At 40.4% G+C, this 13,725-nt stretch overlaps 1 protein-coding gene across 6 annotated transcripts in view; it reads right to left on the reverse strand.

Moving 5' to 3' along the window:
* DIP2C (disco interacting protein 2 homolog C) overlaps positions 1-13,725 on the reverse strand; it is a 479,785-nt gene that overhangs the window by 133,577 nt on the left and 332,483 nt on the right. For 5 of the 6 annotated variants that reach the window (XM_030550132.1, XM_030550131.1, XM_030550130.1 and 2 more), the window contains 3 exons: positions 4,797-4,928; positions 2,999-3,118; positions 1,093-1,290 (listed from right to left, as the gene is read on the reverse strand). In XM_030550132.1, the coding sequence (XP_030405992.1) occupies positions 1,093-1,290; positions 2,999-3,118; positions 4,797-4,928 (450 nt within the window). The remainder of the gene's footprint in view (positions 1-1,092; positions 1,291-2,998; positions 3,119-4,796; positions 4,929-13,725) is intronic. The other variant, XM_030550129.1, reaches the window with a different exon arrangement.

The following is a 13,725-nucleotide window of genomic DNA, read 5'->3' on the forward strand; positions in this document are numbered from 1 at the left end:
CCCTACGGATAGGCTCCCCTAGCCTGCAATAGCTGAATTCTCAATACGGACTAATTCCCCTTCTTCCTCAGTTTATTTGGGGCATTCGGTACATAATACTACTATTGCTATTTTGTTACCACCTATTTTCAGAACTTTAAACTCATACTTTTTTTTTCTCATTGGCAAAGAAACCTCCTCAAGGAAGATCAGGACCACTGATCAATGGTGAATCACAGGTTTGCTTCCTAAATTCAATTAATCCGGGGGAAAGGTTTGAGGCATGATAATCTGAACTTCGATTCTTGAAGTACTTGTGTTTTACCAGCCCTCCTCTCCACTGCTGCAGACATAATGTTTTCGGTCTAGGAGCGGATTCGCTTTGCAGTAAGTCAATGTCGTTCATTAGTCAGATGGAAGGATCAACTCTGAGCAACATGGCACTCTTCAAATACAATGTGTGAAAAGTATTGTCTCAATGGCATTCCAAACCCCCGCTAGACAGGGGAGCTAAAGACAACTAAAGGTAAACCCAGGTTTAATTCAGGCAAATGAAGAATGCCAACAATCAACTTTGTTTTAGTAACGTGTGAAGAGAACAATCCCTTTGAGCACTCCATGAACATCCCATATTTAGATGGAAGTCATTTAAGAGAGACACCCTTATGTGAATCTATCTTTTCTGGCACTTATCTGTTGCAACAGATGGCATAATTAGCACAGTTCACAGTGCAGTAGATTCTGTGAACCTACTTGGGTGCATGTTTGATGTCAAAGCCAGTGCAACACCAGAGGACTATGGAATTACTCTGGATTTACACCTTGAACAAAGTCTGGCTTAATACGCATGACCATTTAAAAAATTATTTTATTTTATAATACCAGAGGCATTGCTGGCATAAACTCTGTCTCCCTCCTTCCCCCTATCAGTGTATTAGACTGTATTTTTGCAAAAAATGCATACTCCCATTTCTTAACCAAGCAAAATTTATTAAATAAATAAGAGCACTACCAGTAGAAATGTTTTTCCATAGTCAAATATGCAGCATAACTATTGTAAGAATCTTTTTTCTCTTAAAAATGTAGCAAAGAAGCTTAAAAAAGAGTGCTTACCATAAGTGAGAATGTAGAGTGGTTTTCCATTAGTGTCCATAGTAGTGAGGCAAGGAGCTTTTGGCGAAATGGTCCCCCATCGCTGCAATGCTGCTTCCAGAGAAGGTGGCCAATTTGTAACCACACCCAATTGTTCCCCACGCATAGCCAACATCTGAGCTCCTTCTGGCTTTGGTTGGTTTGGATCCGGCTGTTGAACTTATTATGAAAACAACAAAACCAAACCAACAATTACTATATAAATTCTATGCCTTGTTTATGCCCATGTAACCAAGAGAATAAGTTACCCTTGTAAAATAGCCTGAAAATAAAATGTTAGTACATGTGGAGAATACTGTGCACAGTTTCATAAGCCTCCAGTACTGTACCTATATGAATAAGATGTGGAGAAGTATAGTGAATTAACTCTGAGCTTTCTTACAGTTGAGATGAAGCAATTAATAAATGGATCTATGGACAGCATCATCGAAAATCCTTATGTAATTTCTTTTTCTCATATTTGTACTGTAAGCATAAGCAGCATGCATAAGTAAGTTTGCTCTTCAAAAAAAAATCCTAGAGCTATTCAAACGTCACATCAAGGTAACTTTTTCTTTTAAGAAGAGATGGAAAATTTTCATTTTTCCTTGATAAAAAAATGTAGTAGCAAGGTGGAACTATTGGTAAATAGTACACTGATTTAAGTTATATTGGATCATACTGCTTTGCTATATGCTTTTATTAAAATAATTTGACTTGCCACAGTATGGCAAGACATCATGGTCAGCAAGCTTGTTTTTTAAAAAAACAATTATAAGAACATAAGAACGGCCGTACCGGGTCAGACCAAAGGTCCATCTAGCCCAGAATCTGTCTACTGATAGCGGCCAATGCCAGGTGCCCCAGAGGGAGTGAACCTAACAGGCAATGATCAAGTGATCTCTCTCCTGCCATCCATCTCCATCCTCTGACAAACAGAGGCTAGGGACACCATTCCTTACCCATCCTGGCTAATAGCCATTTATGGACTTAACCACCATGAATTTATCCAGTTCTCTTTTAAACGCTGTTATAGTCCTAGCCTTCCCAACCTCCTCAGGTAAGGAGTTCCACAAGTTGACTGTGCGCTGCGTGAGGAAGAACTTCCTTTTATTTGTTTTAAAGCTGTTGCCTATTAATTTCATTTGGTGACCCCTAGTTCTTGTATTATGGGATAAGTAAATAACTTTTTCTTATCCACCTTCTCCACATCACTCACGATTTTATATACCTCTATCATATCCCCCCTTAATCTCCTCTTTTCCAAGCTGAAGAGTCTTAGCCTCTTTAATCTTTCCTCATATGGGACCTTCTCCAAACCCCTAATAATTTTAGTTGCCCTTTTCTGAAGCTTTTCTAGTGCCAGTGGCAGTCAACCAGCTTAGGATGTGCCTACTAGAAAGTAGCAGTCCAATTGCATGGTTATTATTCACTTTATTATTGTCTCTACTGCATTTCCAGCTATCATTTTCAATGATTTTATTAACAGATATGCAAGATGTGCATCCAACATTCACTCCTCCTTCTCCTTCTTCACAGACTGGGTCTTTCAGACTGACCCAGACGCATGAAAGGAAAAGACGTAGCACACAGTAAATACTCTTAGAACAGAGTTTTTTCCTCCACTCTCTTTCATACACAAAGTGATTTTATTCTAAGCAGAGGTTCACTATAATCAGTACTATAAGTTGGGGAAACAAGGTGGAACTAAGATTTTACTCAGTGCATTCAAGTTCACTATAAGCAGGTCCCACTGCATTACTGCTCTCAGTGGCAGCCAACCTGCTTAGGACCTGCCTACGATAAAGTAGCAGTCCAAGACAAACAAGGAAACATTTTATCAAGTGTTAATTAGATTCCAAAACCTTTTGAAAAACAGTCATTTTACCTTCTAACAATTCCTCAAAGTCATCTACAAAGAACTCTCGTAATGGTGGTCGTTTGGGTCGTTTTAGGGTATTGACCAGCTGTTGAATCTTTGCTGACACTCTGCTGCTCACTGGTACTCCTGTAGAATAGGGATCAATGGAGATATCAGTAGACCGCTGAGCTGCACGCCACCAGATGTCAGTTGGGGAGTAAGAAAAAGGCTAGAACTGCAATGCCATCACAACGACAGTTTCATGCCGTACTGTGACTCAGCAGAATGTATTCAACATTAAGACATTTAGATCATGGTTTAAAAATGAACAGTGACGTTTGGTTTAAAAAACAAACACAGAAACCCAAAACAAATAACACAGCAGTTTCAGAAAGTGAATTAGAGTTAGAGGGGAAACAGCACGCGGGCTTTGGGGGAGAGGAGTACAGTGAAGAAACATTCCCTGGAAATAATCTTTTTCAAAATGCTTAAAGCAGTCTTTGAGGTGACTTTGTTGATGGCTAGTGAGGAGACAGAAATCTAAGCACAGGCTTCTCTCATAGCCACTGGGGTCACTGCATGACTAGAAAGCTTTCATCAAACTGCAACTGAGACTACAGATTCAGTCAGCAAGGGAAGCTGGTCACAGGTTTTTATCTTGTCATTCATTTTGGGCTGCATCTTACACAGTAGCAGACTTCTGTCCTGGGCCCTATCCTTCCCCACCCTGTAGCTGTTCACACTGTCGTGTTACACCTCTACTCCGATATAATGCTGTCCGTGGGAGACAAAAAATCTTACTGCGTTATAGGTGAAACCATGTTATATCGAACTTGCTTTGATCCATCGGAGTGTGCAGCCCCTCCCATCCCCCTCCAGAGCGCTGCTTTACTGCATTATATCTGAATTCATGTTATAGCGGGTCGCATTATATCGGGGTAGCGTTGTACTTCATTGCAACTGACAGTGTAATCCTGAAATAGCCCTATAGTGAATTCCACTGGCCATTAGATAAGGATGTTTTAATAACAATCTCCAGAAGTTACCATGTGTGTTTATACAGCACCAAGCCAAACAGGATTCTGATTGGGGCCCTACCATATATTCCTATAAAGTACTTTCCTCCTTACTTATGCTTGATAGCGCACTTCACCTCTGTAATGTACATGATATCTGCTCCTGAGTTCAAGCCTCTAACAGCATTGCAGAAGTACCACATTCCTGTCTTTTCTCCCAAGCTAGCAACATTTTTACCATATTAGAGTAGAGGTTGTTTCTATAGTTGAAGACAACTGTATGTAAGATACTCTTGGTCTTAAAAGTCCCATCTTGGTTGCAATTTTGTTTAATCTGTTTTAGAAAAGAGGAGCAATAAATATGGAAGGTTTTACAAATAACTGTTTTTCAAAAAAAAATATTCAGAAAACAAAAACTTCGCCCAAAAGTCACCTTAAGATGTAGCCCTATTGGTACATCATATACTCTGTCATTTGAAAACAGAAGAGCTTCATACAGTACCTAGTTTAATTTAGTTACACATCATTAAGTGAGATATACAGAGATTCGCTGTTTTATTTTATTGAACTTTAGCAAATATCAGTTTTTTCTATTGGGAATCTGCTCCACTAATTAAGAAGCATTTATTCATGCCGAGTATTGGCTTCACATATGCCAGTTTATTTTAGGACTCAAAGATGCTGTAACTTTGCTTGTACATGCTCCTCAGTGAAATGTGGCCAAAAGAAACAAGAAGCAGATGTGTACAGTAAACCACAAAAAAGGAGTAAGTTACAATGTTAAAGAAAACAATTGCTTTGTGACATACCATCACCAGTTTCCATAAGTTCAGCATTGCCATATTTTGGTGCCACCCTTGCTGTTGATCCTTGTGGTCTTTCTACTTGTATTGAGTGTTCTGAGGTGTAAGTCGTAACATCTGGAGGGGCAGAATGATTTTCTGTGAAAAATAAGTTAGAAGGTTTAACCAGGTTCCTCTATATTTGAAATGAGGGAAAGAAGGGAGTGGGGGAGAAAGAGAGAGATTCCACTAATGTTCTTCTTACACAAGACCTGAAAAGCTGTTAAAATTAATCTATTCACAAGTTGTAAAGCACAATTATATCCAACATGGTTTTAATATTTGAAATTTTCACAGACAAAAAAGGAGTTAGGTATCTAAAGGCATCAGAGCCACATAATACAGATTATAATCATAAAGGTTTTTTTTTACTCCTCTCCTTTCCCCCCCACCTTTAATTTTAAATTAGTTTAATTTCCTGTGGCCAAATCTAGTTAGAAATAGACCCAGACACAGAAATTTCTGATAGATTAAGGTACCAAGATTTCAAAATAGAAAAAAGCTACAACATGTTATGTCCCAGCACTTGCAATTGCCAATGCAAATCAACTATAAATGCACTGCTTAAAATTCAAGTTTTAGTTCAAAGAGAACAATTTACTGTTGTATCAAGATTTTTGAAGTCATGATACTGTTGGAAAGTGGATCTAGAGGAAGGAAATAAAACATAATGTTCATGTTTCTTTACAGTTTGCATGGACACTTTTCTTGCTTACTACTTGACTATTTTTAAACAGAGCTATTTCAATTCTCCATAGAACACAGACTTGCTTTTCAAAACGGCAAATATGATTTGGTGATCTGTCTCATGATGTCACTAAACTATTCCATGCCACTAATCTTTCTCTTTCTCAGCTTGGTTACTCAGCATGTATCCACAGTTTAAAACATCTGAAAATATAGTCTGACTTTGGATAACCTACAGATTTGTATCATATTCACATATTTTATATCGTGAATTTTTCCAGGTTTTTAGCAGTGTTAAGTTTCCTGGGAACAAATACAATTCATGTTTAACAAGTTTTCGGTTTAATGACAATCACCCAGAACCTTCCAGATAAATAAGTCAGGGCCTTGTACTGCTGCCACTGAAGGCAAGAGGAATACATTCCATTCAATGAGGATAGGATCAGGCCCATTAAAGAGACAAGTAAATCACATGATCTCATCATACTCCAATATTATTGAAGATTTATGTTTATACTAAATTTGTCTCACTCCTTACAGCTTGCTTATTATATGAAAATGGTTTCCCTTTGGAGGTTAGTGCAATGGACAGATTTGCGTCGTCTCTATTTCTGCTGTTTGACTCCTAAACACTCTTAGTAACTATCATTTTTGATAATCTATGCTAAAAGTGTGTCCATTATTTGTGTACTATATTATGGTTTTTTTTAACATGAATTAGGATAAAATAAGATATTCTCTGAAGGATCCTTAAATTCATCTTGTCTGATAATTATCCTATATTTAGCTGGTCTATACATACTTTTTAAGCACACTATGGTGACATTTAATACTTCTTCAGAATTTTCTTAAGTTTGTAAAAATAAAGATATTTGATAGATGCAAACTTTGCACAGATCTATAAATCTAGTATTCATGAAGTTCCCTTAAATATTTTCAGTAAGGAAGTAGCTTTAACAGGAGGCAATGCATTTCATTTATTCATTTCCTTCTATGACAAGTTACCCTTGGTTAAGCCAGAGTAGCCTCTTACCATACTTCCTATCTTTCCTATGCATTGGTATAGTTTGCTCTTGTGTCCTTAATAATGTCTTTTTTAAAGATTGCCAACTCTCCTGAACTCTTTTCTCCCTTCAACTTACTTCCCATGGGACCTTACCTACCAATACTCTGAGTTTACTTAAGTCTGCGCTCTTGAAGTTCATTGTCTTTATTCTGCTGTTTTCCCTCCTACCATTCCATTGAATCATGAACTCCTATCATTTCATGATCACTTTCACTTAAGCTACTTTCCACCTTCAGATTCTCAGTTAGTTCCTCCCTGTCTGTCAGAATCAAATCCAGAATAGACACTCCCCTAGTCACTTTCTACACTGTAGGTAACAAAAAATTCTCTCCAATGCATTGCAAGAATTTCTTGGATAATCTGTGCCCTGCTGTGTTATTTTCCCAGAAGATATCTAGGTGGTTGAAGCCCCCCATCACCATGGAGTCCTGTGTTTTGGATTATATTGTTAGTTGTTTAAAAATAAAAAAAAGTCTCATCCACCTCTTCTTCCTGGTTAGGTGGTCTACTGTAGATCCCTACCATGACATCACCCTTGTTTTTCACTTTTATCTTACCTAGAGACTTTCAACATGTCTGCCTCCCACTTCTATCTCTATCTCAGTGCAAATGTATACAGCAGAACCTCAGAGTTACCAACTGGCCGGTCAATCACATCAATATCAGCGTTGGAAGGGATCTCAGGAAGTCATCTAGTCCAACCCCCTGCTCAAAGCAGGACCAATCCCCAACTAAATCATCCCAGCCAGGGCTTTGTCAAGCTGGGCCAAAAAAACCTCTAATGATGGAGATTCCACCACCTCCCTAGGTAACCTATTCCAGTGCTTCACCAGTCTCCTAGTGAAATAGTGTTTCCTAATATCCAACCTAGACCCACCCCCCACTGCAATTTGAGACTTTTGTTCCTTGTTCTGTCATCTGCCACTACTTTGAACAGCCTAGCTCCATTCTCTTTGGAATCACCCTCGGGTAGTTGAAGGCTGCTATCAAATCTTCCCTCACTCTTCTCTTCTGCAGACTAAATAAGCCCAGTTCCCTCAGACTCTCCTTATAAGTCATGTGCCCCACCTCCCTAATCATTTTCGTTGCCCTCTGTTGGACTTGCTCCAATTGGTCCACATTCTTTCTGTAGTGGGGGGGGGGGGAAATTGGACAGAATACTCCACATGTGGCCTCACCAGTGCCAAATAAAGGGGAATAATCACTTCCCTTGATCTGCTGGCAATGCTCTTACTGATGCAGCCTTTTATGCCGCTAGCCTTCTCGGCAACAAGGCCACACTGTTGACTCATATCCAGCTTCTCCTCCACTGTAATCGCCAGGTCCTTTTCTGAAGAACTGCTGCTTAGACAGTCGGTCCCCAGCCTGTAGCAGTGCACGAGATTCTTCCATTTTAAGTGTAGGACTCTGCATTGGTTGAACCTCATCAGATTTCTTTTAGCCCAATCCTCCAATTTGTCTAGGTCACTCTGGACCCTATCTCTACCCTCCAGTGTATCTACCTCTCCCCTCAGCTTAGTGTCATCTGCAAACTTGCTGAGGGGGCAATCCATTCCATCATCCAGATCATTAATGAAGATGTTGAACAAAACCGGCCCCAGGACCAACCCCTGGGGCACTCTGCTTGATACTGGCTGCCAATTAGATACTGAGTTGTTGATCAATACCCGTTGAGCCTGACAATCAAGCCAGCTTTCTAGCCACCTTACAGTCCATTCATCCAATCTATACTTTTTTAACGTACTGTGGGAGATCGTATCAAAAGCTTCACTAAAGTCAAGATACACCTCTACCTCGATACAATGCTGTCCTTGGGAGCCAAAAAATCTTACTGCGTTATAGGTGAAACCATGTTATATTGAACTTGCTGTGATCCACCGGAGTGCGCAGCCCCGTCTCCCCAGAGCACTGCTTTTCGCATTATATCCAAATTTGTATTATATTGGGTGGCGTTATATCGAGGTGGTTGTGTATATCACATCCACCGCTTTCCCCATATCCACAGAGCCAGTTGTCTCAACATAGAAGGCAATCAGGTTAGTCAGGCTTTCCCTTGATGAATCCATGTTCATTGTTCCTGATCACCTTACTCTCCTCCAAGTGCTGTATAGACACCTGTTTACTAGATTTCCCCTGTATAGTCCCTCTTGTCTCTCCTTTGGCCAAGCTGTGATTTCTCATGTTCCTTCTCAGATCTTGACCTTTCACCTAGCTCTCTACGTGTTGGGGTGCTGTCTCCTGCCCCTATCAAACCTAGGTTAAAACCCACCTCACTAGGTTAGCCAGTCTTTATCTGAAGATAACTTCCTCTTCCTTGACAGGCAGGCCTCATCTCTGCTCACCAGTCTTTCTTCTTGGAAAAGGATCCCCTGAGGAATCCTAAGCCTTCCTGATGACACCATCTGCACAGCCATGTATTTACCTCCAGGATGTGTCTGTCTCTGCCCGGACCCTTATCCTTGATTGAAGGGATTGATGAGAACACTATCTGCGCCCCTAACTCCTTAATCCTCATTCTCAGAGTCCTGTAGTCACTCCTTATCTGCTCAGGGTCACACCTTGCAGTATCATACGTGAGCAGCATGGGGTGCCGGTCAGACGGTCAGATGATCCTCAGCAAGACTGAGACTCAGAAGACTGGAAAAGCGTAAATATAGTGCCCATCTACTAAAAGGGAAATAAAAACAACCCAGGAAACTACAGACCAGTTAGTTTAACTTCTGTGCCAGGGAAGATAATGGAGCAAGTAATTAAAGAAATCATCTGCAAACACTTGGAAGGTGGTAAGGTGATAGGGAATAGCCAGCATGGATTTGTAAAGAACAAATCATGTCAAACCAATCTGATAGCTTTCTTTGATAGGATAACGAGCCTTGTGGATAAGGGAGAAGCGGTGGATGTGGTATACCTAGACTTTAGTAAGGCATTTGATACGGTCTCGCATGATATCCTTATCGATAAACTAGGCAAATACAATTTAGATGGGGCTACTATAAGATGGGTGAGTAACTGGTTGGATAACCGTACTCAGAGAGTAGTTATTAATGGCTCCCAATCCTGCTGGAAAGGTATAACGAGTGGGGTTCTGCAGGGGTCTGTTTTGGGAACGGCTCTGTTCAATATCTTCATCAACGACTTAGATGTTGGCATAGAAAGTATGCTTATTAAGTTTGCAGACGATACCAAACTGGGAGGGATTGCAGCTGCTTTGGAGGATAGGGTCAAAATTCAAAATGATCTGGACAAATTGGAGAAATGGTCTGAGGTAAACCAGATGAAATTCTATAAAGAGAAATGCAAAGCGCTCCACTTAGGAAGGAACAATCAGTTTCACACATACAGAATGGGAAGAGACTGTCTAGGAAGGAGTATGGCAGAAAGAGATCTAGCAGTCATAGTGGACCACAAGCTAAATATGAGTCAACAGTGTGATACTGTTGTAAAAAAAGCAAACGTGATTCTGGGATGCATTAACAGGTGTGTTGTAAACAAGACAAGAGAAGTAATTCTTCCGCTCTACTCTGCGCTGGTTAGGCCTCAACTGGAGTATTGTGTCCAGTTCTGGGCACTGCATTTCAAGAAAGATGTGGAGAAATTGGAGAGGGTCCAGAGAAGAGCAACAAGAATGATTAAAGCTCTTGAGAACATGACCTATGAAGGAAACTGAAAGAATTGGGTTTGTTTAGTTTGGAAAAGAGAAGACTGAGAGGGGACATGATAGAAGTTTTCAGGTATCTAAAAGGGTGTCATCAGGAGGAGGGAGAAAACTTGTTCACCTTAGCCTCTAATGACAGAACAAGAAGCAATGGGCTTAAACTGCAGCAAGGGAGATTTAGGTTGGACATTAGGAAAAAGTTCCTAACTGTCAGGGTAGTTAAACACTGGAATAAATTGCCTAGGGAGGTTGTGGAATCTCCATCTCTGGAGATATTTAAGAGTAGGTTCGATAAATGTCTATCAGGGATGGTCTAGACAGTATTTGGTCCTGCCATGAGGGCAGGGGACTGGACTCGATGACCTCTCGAGGTTCCTTCCAGTCCTAGAGTCTATGAATCTATGAATCCTTCTGTAATGTAGCACATACAAGCCACTGGGAAATGGCACACCTCCTGGGATGCCAGGTCAGGTCTGCAGCTGGGAGGCCTCTGTCCCCTTTAGAAGGGAGTCACCAACCACCATCATCCTTTATTTTCTCTTGGGAGTGGTGGCTACAATTCTCCAAGCCTTGGGAGGTGGGGGGGGTACATGGCTCTGGGGGAGATTCCTCATCCATCGTTGCCAGGGCACCATCCCTCTGGATGGTGAGTTGGGAGCGGGGTGGAGCACTGCCTGCTGCCAGAGGTAACCAGCATCCAGGTTCCTCCCCATGAAGGAGCAGTTCCCTCCTCCCAAAATGCAATGAAAGTGCTCCTGGACACAGGAATGTCAAGACGTTCTGTACAGTTTAATATTTGTGCATTTCAAAACGTGGGAAGGCAAACAGCTAATCACTGTTGTAAGAGATGTCTATTATGAATGCTTCTTATTTGAAGCTGGTATTTATCATAAGAGAGCAAGATATCCGTAGATATCTTGGATACTCTTAATGGTAGACATGACATAGTTGCTATGAGCCACCATAAGGATAAGCATAGCTGATTTGTTTCAAGATAAGATGGGATGACTTGCTAATCTAGCCCATCTCTGAGAGAATCATCTTGCATCTCGCACGTGTCCAGTTAGTGACGTGATTCTGGTTCAGTCCATCCCTATAACTTGATTGAAATAGACAGCTGAATGTTATGCATGTGACCACCTGAATGCTTAACAGCTTGCACAGCACAATAGTATTTAGGCTACTATCTCAGTATAACTTTATTTTAGTCATCTCATCCATTACTTATATTTTTGATGCAATGTTTAGCTTTGCCTGTTAAATATAGCTCTGTATAGTCCTGACTGATTTTTCTATCAGCTAAACAAATTAAAAGGGTAGAAGTTCTATCTTCTTTTTTTTTATTTATAAGGAAGAGTTGCTATATAAATGGGAAATGATATTATGATTAAGAAAATGATTCTATTTAGTTCAGCTACTTCCACCACCTTTGTGGGCAGCCAATCCTAGCACTTGAAAGTAATGGTGGAACAAGCCACGGGCCACCTTATATCACATTTAATCATTTCCCTGCCATTGCAGAAGCCATGAGCATTGGTGCACCTCGGTCCATCCATTTCTCTGCTTGTGGCACATAATAGTCTAGTCTCCTGTAGGTCTCATTTATTTTAGTTTCATTTCCATTGTTGGGTTTAGTATGCTGATGTTGGTGGCCTGTGATATACAGGGGATCAGACTAGATGATTATAGTGGTCCCTTCTGGCTTTAAACTCTCTGTCTCTATAACCTCCTTGATAAAAGAGGACTCTCATAGACTGGCCTTCCTGGAGGAGCATGTCTGCATCCCTGACTCCCACTCTGCAATCCAGGCTGGCTACGAACTGCTAGCCTTCTCATATAGAAGAGGAACACTGACGTCTTGCTTTCCAAACTGCTCCTTAGTCTGTAAGAGATGACTTACAATGGTTCTCTCTCCAATTGTACTCATCACTGACTAGAATTACAAAGTCTGATTTTTGTGGGTGCCAGTGCTCAGCATTTCTGAGAGTCAGGCCTGGAGAAACTAAGATTCTGTAGACAGAAGGAAGGCAGTTAGCTGCCACATTAGTCAATGAAACAGTTTTTATTTTGATAAGAGTATCTTCGGTTATAGTACTGATATATGCTGTGTAATATCTGCTCAGTCTTCACATTAGCTAACATGAAGCACTGTTTGAGCTTCAGAGTTAAGAGTAATGATCCTGACATAGCTCTTGAATAAAGCACTAGGGACAGTGAGAGCGGTATGACCTCAAAGAGTTTCATCCACTAAACATGCATATTTGCATCACATTCTCCTTTTTGTTTCTTTCAGTCTTCTCACATTATAAGATCACAGACTGAACAGCTGCTTCTAGTTAAGACCACAGACATTTCTGCATTGGAATCGTACACCCTACTTCACTTTGCTAAGAGAAGGAGAAATGGCAACACAGTGCAAATTCATTTAAGAATGGATTGTGGCATATTGACGCAGTCCCACATTTGGGGAGAGAAGGAAGGTGGATAAATACTATCCCTATGGAAATCATGGAAACATTGTGTGTCAGGTAATCACAGTGCTTCATGAGCTCTGGGGAGCACATCTGCGTCACTACCCTCTGACAAGCCAACTCTGCTAGATGGCATGGAAGGGAATTTGGAGGCATGGTTGTACACCTTCTCCGTTATCTAGGTTCTTCCTGAAGAACCTACATAGGGTCTAAGCAGTGTGGAGAGCCATGAACTGGCCCTCTATCATGTGTGAATTTGCACCTTCTAACACAGAAGACTTAAGGTTGTCACATGTGGTAGACATGTTTTGGCAGATGTTCATATATTAATTTGATTAGAAACCTGTATAACCTTTACTTCAGAAAGAGGTCTTTGATTTCCAAATGAAAACATATTTAAGACATACAAAGGCAGGTTTTTATGCTTCTACAGGACAAAGATTCTGTATTTATAGAGATATTTACCTTTTAGTCAATGCAATTTTTAGCTTACAATCAAAATCCTGTCTCAGAAAGACAGCAGCTTCTGTAGCTAACATTCCATTTAATAAAAATGTGTTGGGAGATGGGAATTCCCCCTTTTGATTTACTTGTGTCAATGGCGGCACATTGTCTTCAGTATAAATTTGGCTCTTTTTGATTAAGCACCCTGTTTCCTTAGAAACAGTACATTTAGAGACTTCTTGGCCATGTGACACATTCACCTGCATTCAAGTCTATTTCCAGTTATCCTTTCCCAAAATATTTACCACTGATATATTTTAAAGTCAGCCATGTGTATGACACAATAGCTGTTTTAAAGAGATACAGAACATGCAACTGCACTAGGCACAACTGAAGATTGAGGATTTCACTAGGCACAACTGAAGCTTGAGAAGTCCAATCTCTTACATATGATAGACATGTACTTATTGTATAATAAAATGTTACGAGACTTCCTAATCTACCATTTACTGTATTGTTGCACACATTCCATTTACTATACTAACTGCTGGTTAAATCACAATTGTTTGTGGA

This window comes from Gopherus evgoodei, chromosome 2 (genome assembly GCF_007399415.2).
Source record: "Gopherus evgoodei ecotype Sinaloan lineage chromosome 2, rGopEvg1_v1.p, whole genome shotgun sequence".
Taxonomy (NCBI): Eukaryota; Metazoa; Chordata; order Testudines; family Testudinidae; genus Gopherus; species Gopherus evgoodei.